General features: G+C 41.3%; 1 protein-coding gene across 1 annotated transcript; it reads right to left on the bottom strand.

Moving 5' to 3' along the window:
• Positions 1-1,277: 1,277 nt before the first annotated feature.
• Positions 1,278-19,971, bottom strand: RGMB (repulsive guidance molecule BMP co-receptor b). Its single transcript, XM_066569359.1, has 4 exons — positions 19,764-19,971; positions 16,909-17,420; positions 7,204-7,868; positions 1,278-6,728 (listed from the first exon to the last, which is right to left on the bottom strand). Exons 1-4 carry the CDS (start codon positions 19,861-19,863, stop codon positions 6,635-6,637), a joined length of 1,371 nt encoding a protein of 456 aa, XP_066425456.1. The 5' UTR covers positions 19,864-19,971; the 3' UTR covers positions 1,278-6,634.
• Between the last annotated feature and the right edge of the window lie 4,357 nt (positions 19,972-24,328).

The raw sequence follows: 24,328 nt of genomic DNA on the forward strand, positions 1-24,328 counted from the left end.
TATAATTACCAGACAACTGACCTTTTCTTAATATTGAAAGAGCTGGTGAGATTTTCACTTTTGAAGAGAACCTCCTTATTTCATCCTCCCTCTTACCCTGATTTTGATTCACATCTCTGACTGGATGAAATGGATCCTTCCTGGTAGAACTAAATGGAAAGAAATGTTTAGAAGATTATGTAATGCACTCCAGCTGCTGACAGCTGTTTGCTTTGTTTGAGCTAGCGTAGAAGAAACTTAGAGCAAAATTGCCTCAACTGTGCAGAACTAAAGATTTCCCCGCACATTTTGCTCTCAGCAGACAATGTAAGAGCAGCATCTTAACACATTTATGAAAAGAGCTTTATTTGGCTTCATTTTTATTATTGTGAAATTTGGATTTTTATGAGTCTAAACCCTAAAGTAGAAAGTGTTTCCACTTTCAAGGGCCTTCTATTTCTGTCCACAAAACAGCAACATCAGGATTGTCAGATTTTATGATCAGAGTAAAACAATACAAAAAATACATCCAGAGGAAGTCAAAAAGTAATCCACTGTCTTAAAAGAGTTATCTGATGGTCTGCTGAGACAGAAGAAACTCTCAGCATTTCTGTCAATGACTGGTCTGATTCTGGAAAGCTCTCAAGGACTCAAACACAGAGGGTCATCTTTGCAGGATTTAATATTTTTTAGCCAAGAAGCCTAGACTAGTTGCAGAGAGAGGGCAGAAGACTGTGATTGCCATAGACACAGGCACATCTGAAATTATTTTTTACCAATTATTGTTATTATAGAGAAGTATCTGTGGTTTCCCAATGGGACTATTTATTGATCTCTTTAACATACATAAAGCTCAGCTCATTTGCAAGAAGGTGAGACTTTGACTTTTTTACATGCACATTTAAAAAAAAATCACTCTAAAATGGTAGCATTCCAAAGAATCCCAAACACTACTGTGCAAAGCACAATTTAATGATTAGGGCCTTTTTACAGGGTTTGTAATTGCTAAAGTATAGTGTCCCATGAACTCCCCCCCCCCCCCCCCCCCCCCGCCAATTCCCAAGGGCATTGTACCATAGAGATTATTTCTCCTGTTAGGAAAGACAACACTCCCCCATGAACCTCTGCGGTTGCGCTGGTTAGATGGTGGAGAAAGGGTGCCCGGCAAGCTTACCAGCCCAGCCCGCAGTGGAAGGGCGCTTGCCGAACTCAAAGTCCAGTCCGCGCCTTGGTGGGTCCACAGACGCCTCTCGAACACAATCACGAACCACACAAAGAATGAAGGGAGGACTCCAAAGGAAGGGTAGAAGCTCAGCTGGTTTATTGACCAGTAACAGAACAGGGGTAGGAAGTGAAGGGGAGGGAACCTTCGGAGACAAGGAAAATCTGAAGGGAGCAAGTTTATAAATGCAGGGGGTGGGTATGGGTGGTGACATACAAGAACCAATTGAAACGAAGCAAGGGTGGAGTCACTTTTGGATGACAAGTAGATCCAACAAATGAAACGAACTTAGGGGAGGGGCCCCTGTCCTCTGACCAACCACCCAGCACCCTGGAAAGAAGTTTCTAGAGATATGGGATGGGTCACCAGGTGAAGGGCAGGGAGCTCGGGGCGGAGAAAACCTAGATACATTAGAGTAACTATGGAAACAGGGGAAGGATCAGGAGACTGGCATATAACAAACTAGGGTGGGGGATTTCCAGACCGAACCACAGACCAAGGAATGGGGAGGAAACTGGGGTAAACCAAAAACAAGACACCACAAACCTCTGTCTCACTGATCCCTATATTTCACAACCTCCCCTGGTTTCTCCTTTCTCTATTTCCACATTGGTTGGGCGCCCCTGGGGGCTGCCCCCTCTCTCCTGGAGATCAATCCCCTTTGCCCTGCCCTTAGCTCCGCCCCCAATCCCTTCCCCTTCTTAAGCCGTCCAGCCCACGTGCTCTTCCTGTTTTGCCTGGGTTTCTTTCAGCCTCTGATATAAACCTCTGCTGGAATATACCCTCAAGCGAGCCTTCTGCCTCTCTCGCTGAGCCAGCTGTGGTGAGTGTTGTGTTGTGGATCTGATTGCATTGCCTGAATGTTAACCCAACCTGCTTTTCTACAGGAGAGGTTTGTGGGGCAAGAAGGTGAGAGTTTGACTTTTTTACATGCACATTAAAAAAAAAATCACTCCGAAATGGTAGCATTCCAAAGAATCCCAAACACTACTGCGCAAGGCACAATTTAATGATTAGGGCCTTTTTACAAGATTTATAATTGCTAAAGCATTGTAATTTTTTCCCCCCCAAAAAAGCCTGTTCTGGTAACAGTTCTCTATTATGGCTGAGTATCAGTTTACTTATTTTTACAGAGAATTTGTTCATGGTGTTTTAGGCAAGCTAGTGAGTGATGACTGGCAGCACCTGAAGGAAGAACTAGATAAAGGCAGGTCATGCCAAACCGCTGGCACTACAAAGGTCAGAAGTAAGGGATTAGAGATGGCATGACAGATGGTGATGAACGTGATTTTTTAACCTGACCAGCCCACAAGGGTTTGCCACTGCTGAGATGTCTCTACAGACAGTGTTAGAGAAAGTTATTCCTGTGACATACCCCACCTATAGAAAGTGGGAGTAGTTTCAATCCAACATACTCTTTGAATGCAGGTCTCATACAATTCCAAGCAGAACATTTTTCCTGAGAGAGGACAGCAACTTGCTCTTTTATCATGGTCAGATAAAAATGGTAAGCCTAGTAGGAGAACTATTGCAGTCACCCAAGCAGGCAAAAAACCTTTGTTTACACATCTCCTTCACAAAATTTGGAGTGGGGATTCAAACAAACACCTCTTACTTTCTAGTCAAATACATTAATAATATGGCTGCAGGGTATGTAAGGGTTTTGCCAGCCTCAGCTGTTGAAACTGTTTTGCTTTCTGTAAAACACTTGTATAGTAATGGCAGCAAGGACACATCCAAGTAGAGCCAAAAAGATAAAATTCTCTAATTAGAAAATGTAGCCCTTGTTTCTCGGCAGACTTGCTATATACTGTACATAATTCACTAGAAAATGTAAACAGTTTGGGATTTAAACACCGCTAAGATCTTACCCACATGGTCCACTCTCCTCTTTACCCTCTGACTTCAGCTTCTTCGTTTCTCTTTTCCACCCTTCCCCTGACCCACAGAGTGCTTTGGGAGAATGGGCCAGTACAACAAGCATGGGGTGGCCTTGTTGCCTTCTTCAATTCTACTTTCAAGATAATCAAACATTGAAAGTTTGAGACTAGAGGCAAGACCTAGGTCTGGTGTGAGACTTTTGCAGGCCAAGGTGTCTCCCTCAGCCAGGTCTGGAAGACAAGGACCTGTGCAGGAAGTGCTGGATCAGGTGGCTTGTCTCTAGTGAACTTAGGCTGTCCCTGGGTGTGAAGCTAGGCTGAAATTTAAAATGTACCCATCAGAACTGGACTAGTTTCACTTGACTTCAGCTACTTAAAATAGCTGTTTCCTCCTCTCCTGGACAATAGCAATAGGCATTTCCAGAAGATAATTTGATCCATCTAAAATGTTGCCATTCGCTCCACCAAACACAGAAGTAGCTTACAAGTTTAGTTTGCTGAATTTAGGTGAATTACCTCTCAAGTGCTGAAGTATGCCTCCATCTCTTTTGAGGCACCTAGGACCTCTGGACCTAAGTCTGGATAAAGCTATCCCCCTGTAATACCACAAAATTGTATTTATTCAGTAATAGCTCTGAGCTATTACTCACAAGATGTGAAAGACCAAGGCAGAAGAGGAATTTCAACTTGCCTCTCCCAAACTCCAGTAGAATGCTCATCACCTCTATACTCTAAACAACTCCACCATCATCTGCCAAACACAAGTGAGCAAGTTAAAAGGTCCTGCCCAAAAGGTCCTGCAAGTAAACCAGGCAAATGACCAACATCTGACTCTGGCTGGGGTAGGTAGGTACAACTCTGAAGACTGCTTTCATTTTCTCTGCTCAACAGCAAAACACAGATTCTTTAAGGGGGCTCACTGGACTAAGAAAAGAATTAGAGAGCCCAGAGGAACATCTGGGTTCAAGATGAAAAGGCTTTACTGTGTGTCTCAGTTTTGGATTTTGATACTTCACACACTAACTAGATATACAGAACTTCTGTAGATCCAGCCCTCAGCACATGCTAAATCAATGACATGTACATATTTTGTGTACATAAATAAATATTCTTCTATTGTTACAGTGTAGACAGACATGTACATTAAGCTTTAAAATAATTGTAAAATAATGTAATAATGTAACTGTAAAATAAGTGTAAAATAATTCCTATAAATAAGGTATTGGCACACCTCATATGACATGCTTTTTTTATATGTAGTTAATGAGTTCTTATATATACCCCTCCACAAAGACTGTAATCAATCTTACTGTTCACAGTTAATTTAGTAATAGCAGCTTTTAATGTCAATAAAGTTCAATTACAAACATAAAGAATTCTGAATCAGATCAGATGCAGTTGTTTTACATCATCACAAATTTACCTGCATACTTGTGCTCAATCTGTAGCTATGTTGCTCTTGGTAACAAGGTAATTAATGAGAACTATAAAATCTAATGGACAACACTGATCCCCACAATCCCTGTTTGTTTTGAATACAATTGAAGAGAAGTAGCAGCACAATACAGAGAATACTTACCTTGTAAAAAACACAGAATACCTGCTAAAAAAAGGGAATTGTTACTTGGCTATTGTATAGCTGGAACAGGGAAAGACACAAAAGAATTTATATCAGTCAAGACATAGATGGGCATTAAATAACCAGAGCATGAAAATTTCAGTCTAAAAGACAAGCTGTACCTACATGAAGAAAATGAATGCAAGATTTTAAACTGTGCTCTGTGTCTCTTCTCAGAAGGGAAGAAAGCCATAATGCTCCTAGACTTTTTTTCAAAACATGTCCAGTAATGAAACTCTCATTAGGCAGTACAAAGCTTGCAGAATTGCTTGCTTCACTTAGGAGTATATATAAGTAAACAGACACTGGCACAGCCTCAAAACTCATAGAACAAAGGCATAGTAGTCATAATGCTAAAGCAGGAGAATGTAAATAATTGTATCCTATTTTCTGGCAGTACAGCAGTAGTTTGAAAGGATATGCAATACTGAAGGTCTGTAACTTGACCAATAAGAACAAAAGGTTGTACTCTCCAGTTGTATTCCACTTAACAGATGCTCTATGCACATTTTTCTTCCAGATAGGTTTTCCAGGAAGAAAAAAATAATCTTTGGTTTGACAGGCAATTGAGCCTACTGTTTCTTTTTATAATACCCTTGTTTAGGAGCCTTCTGTACACACAAAATAAAGGATTAGGCATACAGTCTCTGCCAGTCCTGCAACATGCTTACTAAGGAAGTTGTCAGACTCCACAACTACAAAGAACTATCATCACCTGTTGTTAGAAGCTCTGTTAGCATATGATTAGGAAAGTTCTAGAAGATACTCAAAAACCCTTTTGAGTGATAATATCCAAGGGTAGCTTAAGACAACGACCAGCAAACAGATAGCATCAGTAATGGCTGACTGGTTGTTGCATTAAAATACCAATGGATGATCACATTACATAGCCTTCTCCAGAGCTTGTGGTGTTAGACTGACACCTGTGAGAAAGCTCTTACAGATAGGACAGTTGCCTTCTGTGTACAGTAAACATATACATATTTAAAGCTCCTTTTGCCTTCTATGGCAATTTCCACAACTCGTTTGACTCATTCATCTTCCAGATAAGATTATTTCTCACACACCTCAACTTCCAGTTGTAATACAATCTTAGTGAAGCAACATTCACAGTTGTGATTAGGTTTATTAGGTCTGTATTTCTTTGTATGTATCTGACATAACTTCTTTCAAGTTTTGGCACTTTCAATTTACCTTTACACTGTGTGATTAGCCTTGCAGCTGAAATACTCCATATATATTTAACAGATGTTAGACTAAGTTCTGTAATCTTGTTGACTTTATAATTTATTCAAATTTCCTTACCTCTTCTTCAGTTTTACAGAAAATAATTTTCTGTTCTGGGGTTCTTCTGGTCTGAGAGTTCTCCAATAACTTGGAAAGAGGATTTTTATAATGTCTCTCAGGAGGGATGGAGAAGTAACACAGATCCCTGTGTTAAAATTCTTGTAAGTATCTCTGCAAATACTACAAAGGAACTGTACAACTGGAAGTTGTAGATCTTGAGGGAATGGTTCCTCATCTTAGCTTCCTCATCTCTTTCAATAAACTCATCTTTTTCAATAAACTGGCCTGTTTTGCAGCTGCTGGTCATAAATTTACATATCTTATATAGAAGAGGGAAACAAGCATCTGCAAGAAGTATAACAACTGTATTCGGCACATAGCTATCCAGTATCCTATCCATCCTGTTTGGCTAGGAGACAAACTGAGAATTTGTTTATAGATTACCTGCCCAGTATGTGGTCTATATATCCAATTTCTGTGCACCCCACCATGGGTCACTTATACCACCTTACTGACATTCCTCAGCAGGGGGAGGGATGGGACACGACAACTGTTCTTCTATTATAATAATTTAAAATATTTACACACTGCACAGCCACTCTATATTACACACGCACAAATACTTACTGGTATACTAATGAATCACACCTACAACATTTTGCAAAGATCGATACATTGTGGGGTTTCCAAGCATGAAAAAACCATAATCTGTAGCCTCCTAGAATACAGACAACTGGAGGGCCTGTGGAGAGAAAAAAAAAAAAAAGGTGTTCCCTCTTAAGTTTAAGCTCTCTCCAGAGACCATTCACTAACTTCAAAAGATACATGTTTGGCATTAACTAAAGGTCTCTTGGGAAAACAGTTTAAAAAAATGTGTTAAACCAAGTAGTACTTAGTTACTACTTGGTAACCAAGACAAAAGAGAGCACTGCGTAACACATAGTTACTGAGGTACACACTTATATATTTAATGCGTGAAAAATAAAGTGCTTTTTTCAGGTCTCCATGCAGGGACACTATAGAACTTTTCAACAACTATAAAACAAATAGATACATAGAATACTGAATCAAACATACAGTGAACATCCTATCTGATTGATGCTGCAAGACAAAACATTCCTTCATATACATGGTATATACAAATATATTCCTCTTTACTCAATATATTATGACAATATGTATTTCAAAATTTTGTTAGAGTCTAAAAAAAATCATACAAATATGGAACAAGGATCAAGCGTAGAAGTCCAAGACTGACAAAGAATTTGCTATCCCTGCCCACACCATCATCTCCACTCCTGGGAAAGATATGCCAGTGCTCTTTGCTGGGGTGCAGTGCCTCCACATCCTGCAAGGCACTGTGAGCAGCAGCTGTGAAGTTGTCATCACCAGTGGTGAGTAGATCAAATAAACATGAGTAAAAATATATGTCCTTCACAAGCATCTTCTCATGGCATTTGGTGGTGGCTGTTTCCAGTGTGTACCCTGATCGGGGATGAGATGCAGCACCCCAGGGAAGCAGCTTTCCCATCACAGGCAATGGCAAGTAGCCACTCTGATCAATACGTTCACTGGAAGGGCAGCCATTCAGACACAGCTGCAGATCCTGGCTCTCCTCAAAGGTCATGACCAACTCCTGGGGCATGCGAATGGCCAGGGTCAGGTAGTGCCCAAGCTGGCGGATATACACTGTGGTTCCGATGTACCTTGCATGCATCTCAATATATTTGCCACTGACTTTCTCCACAATGTGCAAACTCCTGGTGTTCTCATCTCCTCCACTTGTTGTACCATCAACAAAAGCTGCAGGCAAGTCATCAGTCATTGCTTGATATACTTTCTGATCTGTACAGTCTTGGTATGATTTGAAGATTATAGTTATCTGTGGGGGAAGGGGAAAAAAAAGGGCAAATTTAGTGGAAAGAAATCATCATCTCAATCCCTTTTCCATTTTTTAACTGAATATGTCTGGAACTGCCCACTACCTTAAAACCTGACAGTTGTCCACAACTCTTGCCTAAGGAAAGCAGCCTGTACACATGCTTAAAGCAGTATTTTACTGGATGGCAAATGTTAGATTTGTTTTTTTGTTGGTCTGGAAGTAAGACTATTAGCACATGGCAACAGCCTCGAGGTCAGGAAAGGAAAACACTTTGTATTTAATTAAGCGTAACAACTACCTCCTGCCTCACACTTCATTAACACTTTGGAATACATCCTGCAATGACAGAGAAGCATAAGGACTGAGTAATTCCCACAGTGCTGGCAACTATGGCAAAACCAGAATGAGACCATGCAAAATCAGAGAAAGGTATAATCAGGACCAAGAACAACAACTAGTCAAATAACAGCTTAGGGATCCTGAATACATTAGTCCTAGGAAATGGGAGATTTGACATTTGAGCCCACTGTTCTAGAAAATGTGCCCACAAGAGAAACAATGCAAGACTGAAAGACACCCAAAGATGTGTCTTTGAAGAGTGAGTGACGTTCAGCTTCAAAATCATTAGCATGAAGCAATTAATTATTTTTTTTTAAGATTAGAACTAGCCTTTTAAACCTTCCTATTTATTGGAGTAGGTCACAACAAAAGAAAAAGCAGGTCCTCCAGTCCTGCTTGAAGGGAATAACTAGGCTATATGGCAGACCAAGTTTGGAGTATCTAGCAGCTTTCTTGAAACAAAAATTAGAATTAGAATTCACATCCAAGTATTACAAACAGATATGCTACTCCCTTTAGAGGAAGAATGACTAGAGGGGAATGACTTCTTGAAAAGCTCAAAAGACATTTTGCACCAAGAATAGATATTTTAATAATTATTTTCATCATTGATTGATTATATCAAATGATTTACAGTCTATGATTTAAGTAGTCTGCCATGAGACTCACATTACTTCAAAACATATCAGAAGGGATTTTTAAACTAAGGTTAAATTTAAAATCTGTTCCACAGCACCCTCATATTTTAATTTCAATTAACCATCACACTTCTGCACAACTTTTATTTCTGTCTCTCTGTTTTAAAGTAAGAGCAAGAGGTTAAATCAAGAGCCAGTCACAATTTGAATAAAACCTCTGCCCTCATTAGCCTCACCTCTCTACACCACTTGTATAAGACACAAGTCTTCCCACCTCCCTCCTTCCATTGCAACAACTTCTTCTTCGGAGTATGCAGACGTATCCTAAGCAATTTATTTTCATTTATTTTTCATTTATTTTCAATATTTGGTTCATCTCAGGTGGTTGATGCTTTGTCAGTGTTTGTCTCACAGCATGGACACTACTTACTATTTTGACTTCATATATTCTCACTAGTGCTGATTGGATTTTTCCAATGGTTCTTCCTTGCATTAATCAATTGTACAGTATAAGATGTATCAGCTATATACCTTGAGACCATCTGTAGTCAAGTAATTTGGTAAAGTGATGATTGTGAACCATAGCTGAGCTGGAATGCTTACGCCCAAAATCCAGAAAACACACAAGTGCCCCTCTTGCTGTAAAGATTATCTCACAGCTTTGTTCTTAGTAAAGTAAGCTCAGTAACCTACAGAAGAGAAACTTGAGGTCTCTCAAATGATTAATATTTCTACATATAATCCAGGCCATAATGCAGTAAAAGGCCTTTTATTTTGTGTAACACAGTTTGAATGAAAGAGACTTCAATCTCAGCCTGCTCAGACAAAGAAGCATTGCTGTTTCCTTGAGCACATTTGCATTGTTCTGCCAGAAAAGAATAATTTACAAACCTACAGAAGTAAAGCTCTAAGTCTCCTTAGCCTGGAGCCAAAAAGAAGTCTCATTGTTTTAATGAGATACTGAACTGGCTGTTTGATTAAATATTTAAGTAAGGCACCTGGCAAAATTTATCAGGAAGCAGCTATCAAATTGCTCTCTCCAGAACTCCCTCATTTAAAAGTATGAAATGCACACAATTTCAGAACACAGAGAAGGAACAAGAAGCCTTCATCCTAATTTAAGATTAGCAATAACAATGGATGCTGAATGACAGCTGAAATACTATTATATGAATAAAGGCCTCCATGTCCATTGCAAGGACTCTCTAAACAGAGACTCAACAGAGACCATTAAGATTTTCCAAGGACATAATTGTATTTAAACATTGCAGCTCAAGACACTGATTTTTAATATTCTACTGTCTATTGGGTGGCATCCATCTAATCCATAGGCCAGATCAGTAAAACCAGAGTGCTGCATGGGCTTTGCCTTATCACACATTCCTATCTCAGTATCATGCCCTGGTACTGATAGATACTTCAGAACCTGTTGCAAAGGGAGATGAAGCAAAATAACCTTGGGAATTTAGAGAGAAAGCTCTGCAATGAATCAGAGAGCATTAAAAAGTGAGAATCTACCTACAGTACTTTTCATATTCTGTCTGGTTCCCAAGAACACCTTCACAAAGCTGCTTATGCAGTACTGTTTACAGACTAGATTAGCTGCCCTTTCTAAACTTAGGATGGAAAAATCGAAATGCCAAAATCTTCACATGAAGAAAGATCTTTGAAACTATCAGTGTATCAACCTTGTTCTTTGGGCACATACAGAGGTCTTCTGCAGTGAGGCACCCTAAAAGATGAAAGTAAAGGTTTCCAGAGGCTTATCTGAGGATACAATAAACAAACATCAGCTATAGTAAGATTAAACCGAAGAAATCCCACACATAAAATTTACACATTTCACTTTGGACTTCATCCTCCCACTCCTACTGATGCCAGTACTGATGAGTACACTGCTCAAAAAGCTTTCTTAAATTCCACTGCACATACAAAACCTTTCATAGATGGTGTTACTGAGCTGTAAAACTACCATTTCTAGAGAAGACCCTACTGCATTTGTAGAAGGTTTAAGGCTTGCATGCCTTAAACAAAACCAACACTTTCAACTCTTGAGTTCTTGTACTTATCTTCCTGTGGGAATCAGACATGGAAGGGTTTGCTCTGCAGCCTTAGAAGCTTAGATTGATGAAAAAATACAATACACAGATACTAAGCAGAAAAATCATAAACTTGTATTTCCACAGTTGTAGGTGAGAATATGCCTTAAGTAAGTGAGAAACTGTACTGGTAAGATGGTGAAGGGTTTATAATGTAGGGGTGTGGTTGTATGGAATAAGCTAAGAGTTTAGAAGTTATAATAGAAGCATATGTGTGCCTGTGAGTTAGAAGACCATTAGATGAAAGTATCCACAGTGCAGCAGAAGTAAGTAAAGGTGATAGGTAAGAAAAGTAAAATAAATCCTGTGGCAACTGTCTATTGGTTTAGAAAGTTATATATTGACTTGTAACGAAGAAACTTGTGACTACTTTGTGCTACAGCCGACTGCCTGCTCCTCTAAAATCTCACGGCCTCTGAGACTGATGAGCAATAAATTGTTCCTAGACTGATGGTAGTCCCATCCCTACATTTCTAGTGGCAACAGTGATATCTTCCCTAGTGTCACAATTCAATTACAATGACGAAGGTATCACTATGTTGTTATTTTACTATGCATTTCACAGAATTCTAGAGTTGTTTGGGTAGAAAAAGATCTCTAACATCATTAACTTCATTATAACACTGCCAAGCTTGGGGAGGAGTGAGTGAAAAAGTGCCTAGTGGAAAAGGACCTAGGGATGCTGGTTGTTCAGCTGGCTGAATGAGTCAGAGTGGGCCTAGGGAGCCAAGAAGACCAAGGACATCCTGCCTTGGGTGCCAAAGTGCAGCCATATGGACCAGGGCAGGACTGTACCTGGTACTCAACACTGCTAAGGTGACACCTCAAAAGCTATGTTGAGTTTTGCACCTCTCATAACCGGAAAGACATTGAGGCGCTGGAGCAAGTCCAGAGGAGGGAAAAAGAGCTGGGAAGGATCTGAAGCACAAGCCTGATGAATAGAGGCTGAGGGCACTGGGGCTGTTCAGCCTGGAGAAAAGGAAGCTCAAGGGAGACCTCACTGCTCTCTACAAGTCTCTGGAAAGAGGTTGTAGCCAGGTAAGAGTCAGTCTCTCCTTTCAAATACCAAGTGACAAGATGAGAAGAAATGGCCTTAAGCTGTGCTGTGAAGATTTAGATTGAATATTAGAGAAAATTTCTTCACTGAAAGAGTTGTCAAGCACTGGAGCAGGCTTCTAAACCTCTTGAGTCATTATTTTTAAGGCCTGTTTTAAAGGCATGCAGACCTTTAAAAAAGATCACATTTAGCGGTGGAATAGACAGTTTGCAACTGGACTCAATGATCTTAAAGGTATTTTCCAACCTAAAAGATTCTATTGCAGCCTCCAATGAAACTGTAGTATAAAGCTACTTCTATGTAATAAGACAAATTAATCTCTGCCTTAAGCAAAATGTCCATAAAGATGAAAAGAATAATGATGTGACAAGTTACCTGATTCTTCTACTTCTTAAAACATTTAGAACATTTATCTTCCAATTACCTTTTAGTTATTTTTCTATTACACTGTGCTCACTCTGCAATAATTTCCTGCAAAAATGAAACCACGCTACAAAAGAGATATTTAAAGTTTTTTGACTCTGGGTAAAAGAACATTTATCTCCAAAATTCCTTTACCCTGCTGATAGCACCAATTCCCAGGTTCCATGGTTTATACCCAAGAAATCACTACAGTGAAAAGCTCTGTAGTTTTTTTCCTTCTCTGTGTGCTTAAATTCACTCTCTCACCCTCAAGCTATCTATTATAAAACACCTGGACAGGAAAACCCTCATTTCCAATTAATGCAAACAAGAAGACACCTCCAAACAAGAAAGAAAGCTTTCCATTGGCAAGCCTAAGCATCCCTGCCTCAGTTCCTATTCAGGGACAATTACTTTAGTGATATCCAGAATACCTGTCACAGGTGCAAAAGGCTATAAAGACTTTGTACTCCTCCAAATAAAGCACACAATAAATAAAAATTTAAAAACCTCAACGTACTATTTCATGCACTATACAATACCCTTCCCTACATGCTCCCTGTAATAGACATTTATTCTCAGGGAATTCAAAACTCCTTCCAAGACAGGGAAGCTCTTTATCTACAGCTGCAGAAATCACACATGAATAATGCCAGTGACCTACTCAAAACACGTGCAGGAAGTCCATCAGAAAAAAAAAGAAAAGAAAGAAGAGCCTAAACTTAAACTCAGTTTCCCAGTTATCTGCTGATGATCTTCCTTTTCCATCTGAAAGTCCCTAGGATCCTATGCCAAGGGGCATAAGCACATCAGGCAAGCTCAAAAAACTGGAGTTTCAAAGTTTCAGCTAGACCACAGAACATAAAATAGCTCTGCTCATGGTGAAAGACATATGTTACTATGAGTAACACAAATGTGCAAAAGATCTACAAACAAATTGTCAAGAGCATTTTTGTAAGTACACAACTCTCACAAGATGTGCTCTTCCAATTAAGGGATTCAATGGAAATTTTTCCTGCTTTTCGTACTTTCATGACAGATGCAAGTTGATGGGTAGGGGAGAGACAACATGTGTTTATTCCTCACATTCTTACTTGAAGTGTCCTCCTGGCATTCTCTTATCCTTTATGAACTTACCGGATAGTCCTCAGGCTGCTAGGGTTCCCATAGCCTCTTAGGTTTTGGAGAGAGAAGAAAACTTCACATATAAAGTTGCCTTCATTGTCAACTCCCTCAAAGATTGGTACAGCAGAAAGCTAGGATAAAAGTGAAAAGTAACTCCCTACAAGGGCAAGGGCAAGTTTGCACCTTTCAAAAGGACAACGGGCTGAAGATTAACCATTCTGTTTCTATGGCTTCTTAAACCACTTCCCTGAAAAATGCATTCAGGAAAAATTAAATCTTCTACTCTTGTTGTACTTCCTTTCATTAGACCTCTTTAGACAGGACTAATTAAGTTAGTATTGGCTTGGGCTTCTGTACAATTTAAGCTCAGCATATACCTTTGTTTTTATTTCCCATTAAACATCTATTTCAAATACATGCAATTTAAAAACAGCCAAACTAACAAAAAGGAATAGTCTGAAAACTTTTCATATGGTGAAGGTAGGTGACCTATTGGATGCTCTCAGGTAGGGATTACTCTATGTAGATAAATGTCAATGAAGTGTAGCTCTTTAGAGCTACCCGGTGGCCAAAATAATTTAAGTACATCCAACAGCAGATAGTCAACCACAGTTAAAATGGAATACTTGCAGAGGAAAATGTTACTGGAGTGAATGAAGCAGTGGTAGTGTAGCTTAACAGGCCTTTTCTATTTCATTATAGTAGTCTGCTCCTACTAGAAATAACAGAGTCAAGAGCATGTACTACAGATATTAAAGCTTATCTTCTAAGTCACTTGTACATTCAAACAACTTTCCTTGCCTACAACAGGTGTGGTAAATTCTGTTATCTGTCAAAAAAAAGGAAAAATATTCAAGGACTAGGCAACTGTGGTGGTTTTCAGCTTTATTGCTTTTAGTTCTGTGCTGCAACATGTTTGTAATGTCCTGTTCCATGTACCCCTACATTATTCCCTAGCTGGTTTCACCCTACATTGTACCAACCATCTCTATCAATCACCCTTGCTCCTGCCTCTTTTTCCAGACACTTTGATGTCAATCCCTGTAATCCTGCCCCTACACCTGTCAATCTTGGTAATCCTCGCCCCTTTGTCTAGATTCTTCCATGTCAATTATGTAATTTTCCTCCTCTTACTAGTCGGTTACATCTGCTCTCCTCCCCTCTCCTATTCCATTGGTTATATGATAATTTAGTCCCTCTTATGCCCCTCCCCACTTGTTAACTACTGGTTGTTAGGCTGACTCCTCCCCACAGTCAGCTCCCCTTTATAAGTTAATGTATCTGCATACTCCTTGCTCCTCTGTGTTGTCTGCCTGCTGGTTTGCTTCTTTGTAACCATCTGCGGTCTCCTCTCCGGGAAGGAATAAAAACAACTTGGAAACTGCAGCCAGAGAATCCCTCTCTTTCTCCTTAACCACTCCCGCTCGACGAGGACTCCTTCGGTCACCTGCTCGGCCAGGTCACGAGAAGGGGTTCCTACCAGTGGCCAAACTGCTACCTTCGGCCCTCGCCTGTGGCTCAAGGTGGGGAGCGGCCACTTGGAGGCACATGCCGAGGAAGGGGGTTGAAGCTAGCTAGCAACCAGCATCACCCCCTCTCCCGAGATCAGGGGTGCAGCATCATGCAACATGTAAGATATATCAGCATTAGAAATATTTCTAGTATTGTAAATAACAGATCTTGTTTTATTTGATTGCTTCTGCACACTTAGCTGCACTTGGGCAAATGACAGGGATTACCGGAAGGAAAAAAATACCCAAATCAAAGAAAAAGAAAAAAAAACCCTCTTATCGAGAATAAATAAAGACAGAAGGCACACTTTTTAAAATCATACTTTTCCTCAGTATGTGCATATATTTATTCCTGGTGTTCTCCTCTTTATCTCTTTGAAAAGACATATATGTTCTAGCATAATGTGCTACCATAATCAATAATTTTCAGAATGGGGCTAAACTTATGATCACCTATCTACTACAACCACACCCTAGCCATCCATACAATTTGCACACAAGAATCTCAACTTTTTCCTCTACTACTATCAGAAACAAGGAAATGAAGAAAATTCAGGGAGAGTTTAGTAAAACTGAGCATAAAAGCTTACTGCAGATTATGAAATGCAGCTTTTTCTTCCACTTTAAAAAAAGCCACTGGAGGAGACTGCAGGAGATATAAGTCTCTTTTGCAAAGCACACTCATATTACTCTCATTGCTTATTTTATACACCTTCAGAACTCATTCACAATGAAGAGTGGTTTTGAAACTGGTATAACTTAAGAAAGTGTAATTCTGAACTTTGGTCCAATCTCTGTTCATTCATCCAAGCATTGCCATTACTTCAATACTTCAGAACCCAGGCCAAACTTAATAGTAAAACTGATTTTTCTATATTAATACTACTGCCCAGCCAACTCCACAGACAATGCTCTACCCTACTGTGACAGACAATTCCTGCTTCTGAGTCCAGTAATTAACAAAACCTACTTCTAGGTTCAACAATACAGTGAAAATTCTCTAGTGTAATTGTCTTGAGGCTGTGTACACATAGCCTGATACAGCTTGACAATACAAGAGCTATGCTACCACAATTTTTAAAAAAGCCCTTTCCCTGCAAAAGAGATATGTGACAATATCAGCTTCAAATGCATGATTAAGTAATTGATGGACACACTTGCTACCCACATCCAGCAGGAAGAAACAAGGACTCCTCTTAAGTTAAAGAAATAGCATCAGTTATTAAATACTAGCGGATGTATTCCTACTCAAGACTCCTCAAAGTATCTGAGAGGCATATAATCCTAAATTTTGCCTGTCTCAACAAGGGTTTAATATTCTTGGCACAATTTTAGGGCCACTGCTTGTTTAGTAAAGCTGAGGTACTAAGTCCTTATCACAAACATTTAGCTTGCTACCTCCTTCAGTCCTTTTGTTTTGGCTCTGAATCATCAGTGTTTTGGTAACCTGTTTTGTTTTAGCTCTGAAGTTTAGAAAATTAATAAAAAGCAGACACATATATTCTTTCCATCTTTAAATTCCCCTCCAACCCAAAGCATTGTATGATTTTTTTAAACTTCTAGTTAGTGCAGAGGCAGTCACAGACGTAAAATAATCAATAACTGTTTAAAGTGTTACATCAGTATCATTACAGGCTTGTGTGGTGATACGCACAGATTTTCTTGTCTTAAGAAGGAGCAGAGGGAAGGAAAAAACCTGTTTTGTTTGCTCACTAAAGAAGATGCTAAGAGTTTTACTTTTTTATTTACTACTACATAGAAGATTCTGAAGCTAATACACTTCTTCACTCTTAAGAGCTAAATGACTTACTTAAGTGTCTTGGCCTTTTACTTCTGCATGCATGCACAGTGCACAAAAATAATCTGTACCTTGTTTGTAGCAGTAGCGCTGGATCCTGGGACTACAGGCACATTGGTCACTTGCACTGATAAGTATTTATTGTCTATGAGGGGCCAAGCGCCTTCCACTTTGCATGTCTGGAAGTGATCTTTAAAAGTCCTCAGATGAGGATCCCCAAACAAACCACAAAACAGGTAAGTAGGAGGAGGTGTCTTCTCTCCCCCCTGACGTTCTCTCGCTTCTGTGTGGCCACTGTAATTGCAGAGATCATGGGTCATTTCAGAGTTGGTGGAGGACGTAGGTCCATTTTTCGTACAGTTTCTCTGGTTCATGAGATCACCAATCCCAAGCACTGCAGAATGGTAGACTAGGTTTCCACGGCATACTTTGGAATTGCGATAGGTACACACAGAGTATGCCCGCAGGGCCTTGCAGAATTCCAAATCAAAGTCCTCAAGAGCTGTGTTTAGATGTGAGGTAAAGGATACAAAATCAGTGGTGCACTTCTGGATTCCACAAGATGTGTGCAGCTCACAGTCACCTAAGCATGAAATAGACAGCAGAAAGACATAAAGCAAACCTCCTCTATGGCAATACCCCTTTCCACTCCCACAAGTACCTTAAAAAAGAAACTTAAAAGTGCTCACCCATTAGGGAAACATTGCATTTTGGAAAAAAAAAAGGTTGAAAGATAGAAAGATAACAACAGAGACTATCTCAGATGACAGGACTCGTGATGTCTTAATCCATTACTTCATATTGTCCAGACGAAAATTAAGAGCACTAAGTCCTGCAAAGTACAAGCCAAACATTTCTTTCTAGATACCAAGATGATGATGCAGTTCTGTGTTCAAGTCAATAAGAAAGTCTCCATTTAGTCTTTAAGTGCTTTACACAATTCACTGAATTTTTATATAGAATTCTGCCCCTCCGAAGAATGTGGTAAAGGCAACAAAAAAACGTTGTTTAGACGTTAGACATCAAATGTCTAAAAATGTTTAGACAAAAACGAGACTGAATAAAACAAAAACCAAGTTCTCTTTCAGAAACTGGGGGGGGGGGGGGGAAGAATGAGTAGGTAAGCGGACAAGCAGTTTGCTTTATTTCCCTGGCACTGCCATAGCTAAAGCTTCACTGCTCATTTTTTGGGGACTAAAGCGGGAAAAAACCCAGCTGTCTGAAGTGCAAATTTTCAGCTAACCCACCTATACATTGCAGTTCCTGTTCTTTTCAGAGCACAATTCAGTAATAAGACAGGGGGGAGAGAAACTCTCTGCCCACAAAAGCTTGAAGTAATTATCAGATGTATACAACTCCTACGTAGTTCAGTTTACATGAACAAACCAGACAGATTTTATCTGATTACCTGATTTCCATAAAAAAGCAGTTAACATCCTTGCAAGCAAATCGAAGTTTTACAGTTTTCTCCTCCACAGTTCTCACACGTATGATCTGAAATCCTTCCAGATTCTCATGGCAGTTAACAACAGCTTTCTGAAGGTAACTTTTACCAAAGAACTTACTAGGGGCAAAAATTAAATGAACAAGACACACTAAGGGCAACAGAACCCCACTTTTCGCACAGGTTAAAACCAGGAGGACCCTAATCTAGGAGAGATCACATTTCCTGCCATCCAAAGAGAAAGTGGACCTTCATAAAGAATAGGTGCACAGCTTCATGCAACAGCTGTTCAAGCCTGCAAAACTATCTACTAAAATTCATCTGTGGGAACATTTAACTGAAATTTTCCACTGTCATAAAGCAGGTTTGGAATGAGAGACACAGAGACACATAGAAAAGTTAAAAAAAAAAGGGAAAACAAAACGCATGAGAAACTCCTGAGCCATGTGAAGTAGAAAATAGCCTGAATAACAACATTTTTCATTTTTAAATAGCTGTTTTCGGCAATGCACCCAGTGATAAGAGGATATCAGCAATTTCTTTACCTGCCCCTTAGCTGACCTTCCTGAGTCAGTATTCTGGTGACTTACTCTGAATACCTAAACCATGAATTTATAAGAGCACTGTTTTGCCAGTGATGCATAGCTAACACAAATTTGTCAAAATCCCAAGACAACGCGAAGCTGAATGAGGAATCCCCCACCTATAGCTAAGTATGACCATGACTCGTGTAGGTAAGCTAAAAATTTCTTTGTGCAAGCCATACATACCTCTACAGAATACGGGAAAAAAACCCGAATAATCAACTTCTGTGTTTTCAGATACACAAAAAAGACCCACACCAAGCAAAATGACAGACGGAATACTGGGTTTAGAGCCAGACTTTCAAAGCATCAAAACTTTTATTTCCCTTTAGTTGTATTCATAATTTTTTAATCACAAATAAATCAGGCTAGCTGAGCAAGTCTGTTAAGTTATCAAGCAGTCCAATAAACCACAGAATGACAGAATTTTTAGGGCTGGAAGGGTCCTCTGGGGATCATCTAGTCCAACCCCCCTGCCAAGGCAGGATCACTTGGACCAGGTGACACAGGAACGTGTCCAGGTAGGGTTTGAATGTCGCGAGAGAGGGAAACTCCATGACCTCCCTGCCAGCCTGTTCCAGTGCTCTACTACCCTTGATGCAAAGAAGTTCTTCCTAATGTTGAGGTAAAGCTTTTTGTATTTCAGTTTACAGCCATTGTTCCTCTTCCTGTCGCTCGGTACCAATGAAGAAATCTGGCACCATCCTCTCGGATGGAGATATTTATACTGCACTAACGAGATCCCCTCTCAGTCGTCTCTCCTCTGGACTACACAGGCCCAGCTCGCGAATCCTTCCTTCATGAAAGGCTCTACCGGAAGGGAAAGGACCCGCTAGCTCCTCGCCTCTCCGCGCACACGGCTGCGCCCCTGTCCCTCCCAGCCCCACACTACCGGTACCTGCGCCCAGCAGCAGCAGCCCCAGTGTGGCGAGCAGCCGCCACAGAGCGGCGAGCGGCGCCTCAGCCCTGGGGGCGCGGGAGGGCACAGCGCTCCCCATGCCCGGCCATGCAGATTCCTGGGCTGGCGGAAGGACGGCGCCACGGCATGAGGCGGCGGAGGCGCGGGCGGGCGGACGACGTTTTCCACGGTGCTTCGCCGCCGCCGCCGCCGCCGCCGCCGCCGCCGCCGCCGCCGCCGCCGCCTCCGCCTCCGCCTCCGCCTCCGCCTCCGCCTCCGCCTCCGCCTCCGCCTCCGCCTCCGCCTCCGCCTCTTCCCGCGGCGAGACAGCAACCACAGCAGCGGGGCGTGACGCGACGCGCACAAATAGACCCCCGATGGGGGCGGGGGAGGGGGGGGAGCGGTGGCGGCGCCTGCGCCGCCTTCTATTGGCTACCTGAGCTGTCCGTCACGGCTGGACCCGGCGCCCGACGCCCCCTGGCGGCAACGACACGCCCACTGCGCGTCCCGCCGCCGCTGCCGTGTCACTAACGGTCGAGTGCGTGCGCACAACGAGCCGCATCCCTGAGGCGGGACGGGTCGCGAGAGGCCGCCAGGGGGCATTGCCGGGACAAGGCAGGGAACAGCGCCGGGATAGGAAAGGAAACACCCCAGGATGGGGTGGGGAACACCACCAGGAAGAAGAGAGGGCGCCCCGCCGGAATAGGTTAGGAACACCGCTGGGATAAGAAAGAGGGCACCGGCAGGATAGGGCAGGGACACCTCAGGGATGGGACGGGGAAAACCTCCGGCGCAGACAGGAGACATGGCCGGAGAGGGCAAATGCTGGGTGCACTGCTGGGAACAGGGCAGAGGGTACCAGTGGAACAGAGAAGATGGCACCACAGGGACAAGGGTGGGTGACAGAACACCGAGACAGAGCAGGGGACATCGCCGAGGTGAGAATTAGGAAAAGAATCTGGAGGAGAAGATAAATGCCATCATGTCAGGATATTTTTTGAGCATCCAAAGGTAAATTTCTCTTTGAATATTTCATTAAGAAACTAACAGGAGGAACTACAGCACATCTCAGGTGTAAGTAAAAATACTGCTTTCAGGCTGTTTGTTTTTTCAATCTGTTTCTCCTTTCTAGCAAACATATTTCATACTGCTAAGACTAGACTGGCTGCGGCAAATTGGTCGAGGTTCAGTGAGGCCAGGTGCTGGGTCCTGCCATTGAGTTACAATGCCTGGAGTGCTACTGGCTGGGGCAGTGGCTGGAAGGCTGCATGGGGAAAAGGGCGTGGGCATTCTGGCTGGCAGAGCTGAACATCAGCCAGCATGGACCCAGGAGGCCAAGAAGGCCAATGGCATCCTGGTTTGGGTCAGCAAGAGTGTGGCCAGCAGGACTGTCCCCTCACAGCTGGTGAGGTCACACTTCAAATCTTTTGTTTAGTTTTTGCACTGCTCATATCCAGAAAGACATTGAAGTGCTGGAGGGAATCCAGAGGAGAGAAACAGACTGTGGGGAAGGGTCTGAATCAGAAGTCCTCTGAGAAGCGGCTGAGGGACCTGGGGGTGTTCAGCCTGCAGGAAAGGAAGATGACTTTCTTGCCCTTTACAACTCACTGAGAGGAGGTTGTAGCCAGGTGGGGATGGGTCTCCTGCTATATCTCAAATGAAAGGACAACTGAAAATGGTGTTTAGTTGCATCAAGGAGCCAGCACTGGTGATTCTGTGATATGGTTCTTCGGGAAAAGCATGGACAATGTATAAAATAAGAAAACCACAAATACAAATCAGACAAACTGATTCCCTTGAATTTCTCTTTATTAGAAAATTTCTGGAAAATAAATATCCAAAAAATTAACTGTTCATTTTATCAACCATGTCTGAAAAATACCAAACCAACCAACCAACCAAAATCCCCCAACCCCAAAAATCTGGGCTTCAATAGCCATTAAAACTAAGGTAAATTGCCACAACCTAGAAAGAAGCCCTTTGGCTTCTTCTGTAGGTCACATAGTATTCATTAATCTAGCTGGGGCTTTGAGAACTATCATCTATGGTTTCTTTTTTCTTCAATGTTCTTAGAGAAATATTTCTGCTGTTCACCTCTACTAAGAGACAACAGTCTTCCTTTTAATTTCATACTGCTCATAGAAAAATTTAATTTTTATAATGTAGTTACAGCTACTTGCATTCCTTGAAGCTGTCTTTGACTGTGACACTGTCACAACAAGGGTACATGTACATGCTTCTTTTGGAGGCTCATAGAGGCTCACCCTGTCTGTTCTCCCTCTGTTCCAGAAGTCAAGTAGCTGTATTAGTGCAGTTGACTTCCTGTCTATCTTCTGTCTCAGAGGGGTTTATCCTACAAGATCCATGCCACAGCAATACCCCTGGCCACAGGCTTTGTTTGGATTCTGGCCAGATCTAAGCAGAGGCAGAATCTTCTCATGCTGAACTACATTGTATATAAAGTTCTACAGCCTTAGATGTTCATGATCCTGGTCTTACCACTTCGCTCTATAAATAGCTTACCTAAGAAAATACTTCATTACAGGTCCTATGGCATATTTCTTTTCTCTTAGGATTGAATATTGTTACACTGCTATGGACTTTTTTTACCGGAGCAAAAAGTACAAAGAAAACAAGGTAATTGACAGCATGATATATATATAATTATGTTCCCTTAACTAATGCAAATTCATTCTACAAGCATAGCTATTGATTTCTGTAACCAGATTATGTTATCCTATATCATGCTGGTTTATGTAAATCAGAACTAAAACTGAGTGCTTTTACCTATATCAAGAAATTTTTCTCATGATATATAATAGTCCTAAAGATTTTTAAAGTATTCAAACACCCAGCTAATGCAGTAAAAATTCCCTAGGAGTAGGAGGATAGATAGCTTGTAAGGGGTTTTAGAAGCTTACGCAAATCTCTGTCTTCCTTGTCTGAAACTGCCTGAAAAGTGTTAAGGGCCATATTTTAAAAAAAATTTATCAGAGTACACAAATCAACAAATACATTGTGGATCTCATTGTGGATCTCTCGCACAAAGGATCTCTTGGATTACTCCAAAGTAATAACAGGTATAAATATACCTGAAGAGTTGTTACACTGTATGTGGGGTTGATGTATGTTCATCTGCTTGTTGCGTGAGAAAGTAGTGGTGGCCTGAAAGAAATAAATTGTCCTCTTGAATTGGGGGTTTCTTTCCCTTTCTCAAAGTTACACTTGGAATTGTAGCTTTCCTTAGCAGGGCCTTGCAGTGAGTTTTCCCTGAATGTGTGGCTCCACTGCCTATCCAAACCCTACAGTTTCTTTCCCTGCCTTTTTGCAACTGGGGGATCTGTGAGGCATGCCTGCATATTTTCCCCCAGTCACTATCATGACCCATTGCCAAAATCCTCCTGGATCCTAAGGTGGACATCTGCTAATAGCTTCAAATATCACAATTCAATACCCTATTCAGTTTAAAAGTTTCATTGATTATACAATATTTGCAACCGCGGTACTTATATACAATTACCAATTTCACTTAAAAGCTTACTACACATTGGTACAAATGTACTGACCATATATAAAGATACAAATATCACTTTCAGTTCACACAATCAAATTTATTACAGGTTATAAAGTAATGCCTACACACATATATATACAAAGAGACAAACATCAATTGAACTATCTAAATATCCACAAAGCAATAACTAAACTATCAGAATGAATCATATGAGACTCTGTAGTAGTTTGAATTTATTTTATTGATTCCTTGTTAAGTAGTTACTTCTGCTGTACCCTCACGTTCTCCCTGAGTTGGTTTATCCTTGGGTTTTACCCTCGCTCAGAGCTGTCCCTCATGCCATTCCCTGCCTCTTGTTCCAGCTCTTTCCCTGCCTGTCAAGGCAACCCAGCCCTTGATTCCCGAACCATCTCTGCCACTTAAACCTTGGGCCAATCCCTGTATGCAACACCACTTTGAAATTCTCCTTGAAGCCTCATTGGCCCATGTGACCCATCCCCTCCACCACCCTACCCCAACTGGCCCTAGACGCTCGTTCCTCCTCTGAGGATTCCCTATTGGTTAGCTGTTTGTATCCACCCTCTGACACAAAACCCCTTGGAAATACAGCTTGGGGCTTTTTATCTTCTCCTTTCGCCTGGATTAAATGCTTCTTGTGGAACCTCAAGACGGGGAGCCTCTTCCTTTCTCCTATGCCTGGTCTCTGTTGTGGCTTTTGTCTGGCACTTTAGAGCAAGTGGCTCTAAATGTTCTGCCTCTGGTATATCCTCATACTGAGGCAGTTCCCATTCCTGGCGCCGGAGTTCTAAGAGCTAGCCCAGGTTCCAGCAGCCACCTCAAGTCTCCATTTTTTTAAATGTAGGAAAAAAGCCCATTCTTCATTCACACAACACATTTTTATACTGTTTTTACAGACCTTGTGTGCATTAGCTTTATTAGGTTAATAGCTTTCTTGACAATTACTGTACTGGTTAGTAAAAGGTATTTTACTTGTCCATCAAGTCTCTCTATTTTTAAATTGTTTACATATTTTCTTCATTAACTCTTTGGG

Source organism: Molothrus aeneus, chromosome Z (genome assembly GCF_037042795.1).
Source record: "Molothrus aeneus isolate 106 chromosome Z, BPBGC_Maene_1.0, whole genome shotgun sequence".
Taxonomy (NCBI): Eukaryota; Metazoa; Chordata; class Aves; order Passeriformes; family Icteridae; genus Molothrus; species Molothrus aeneus.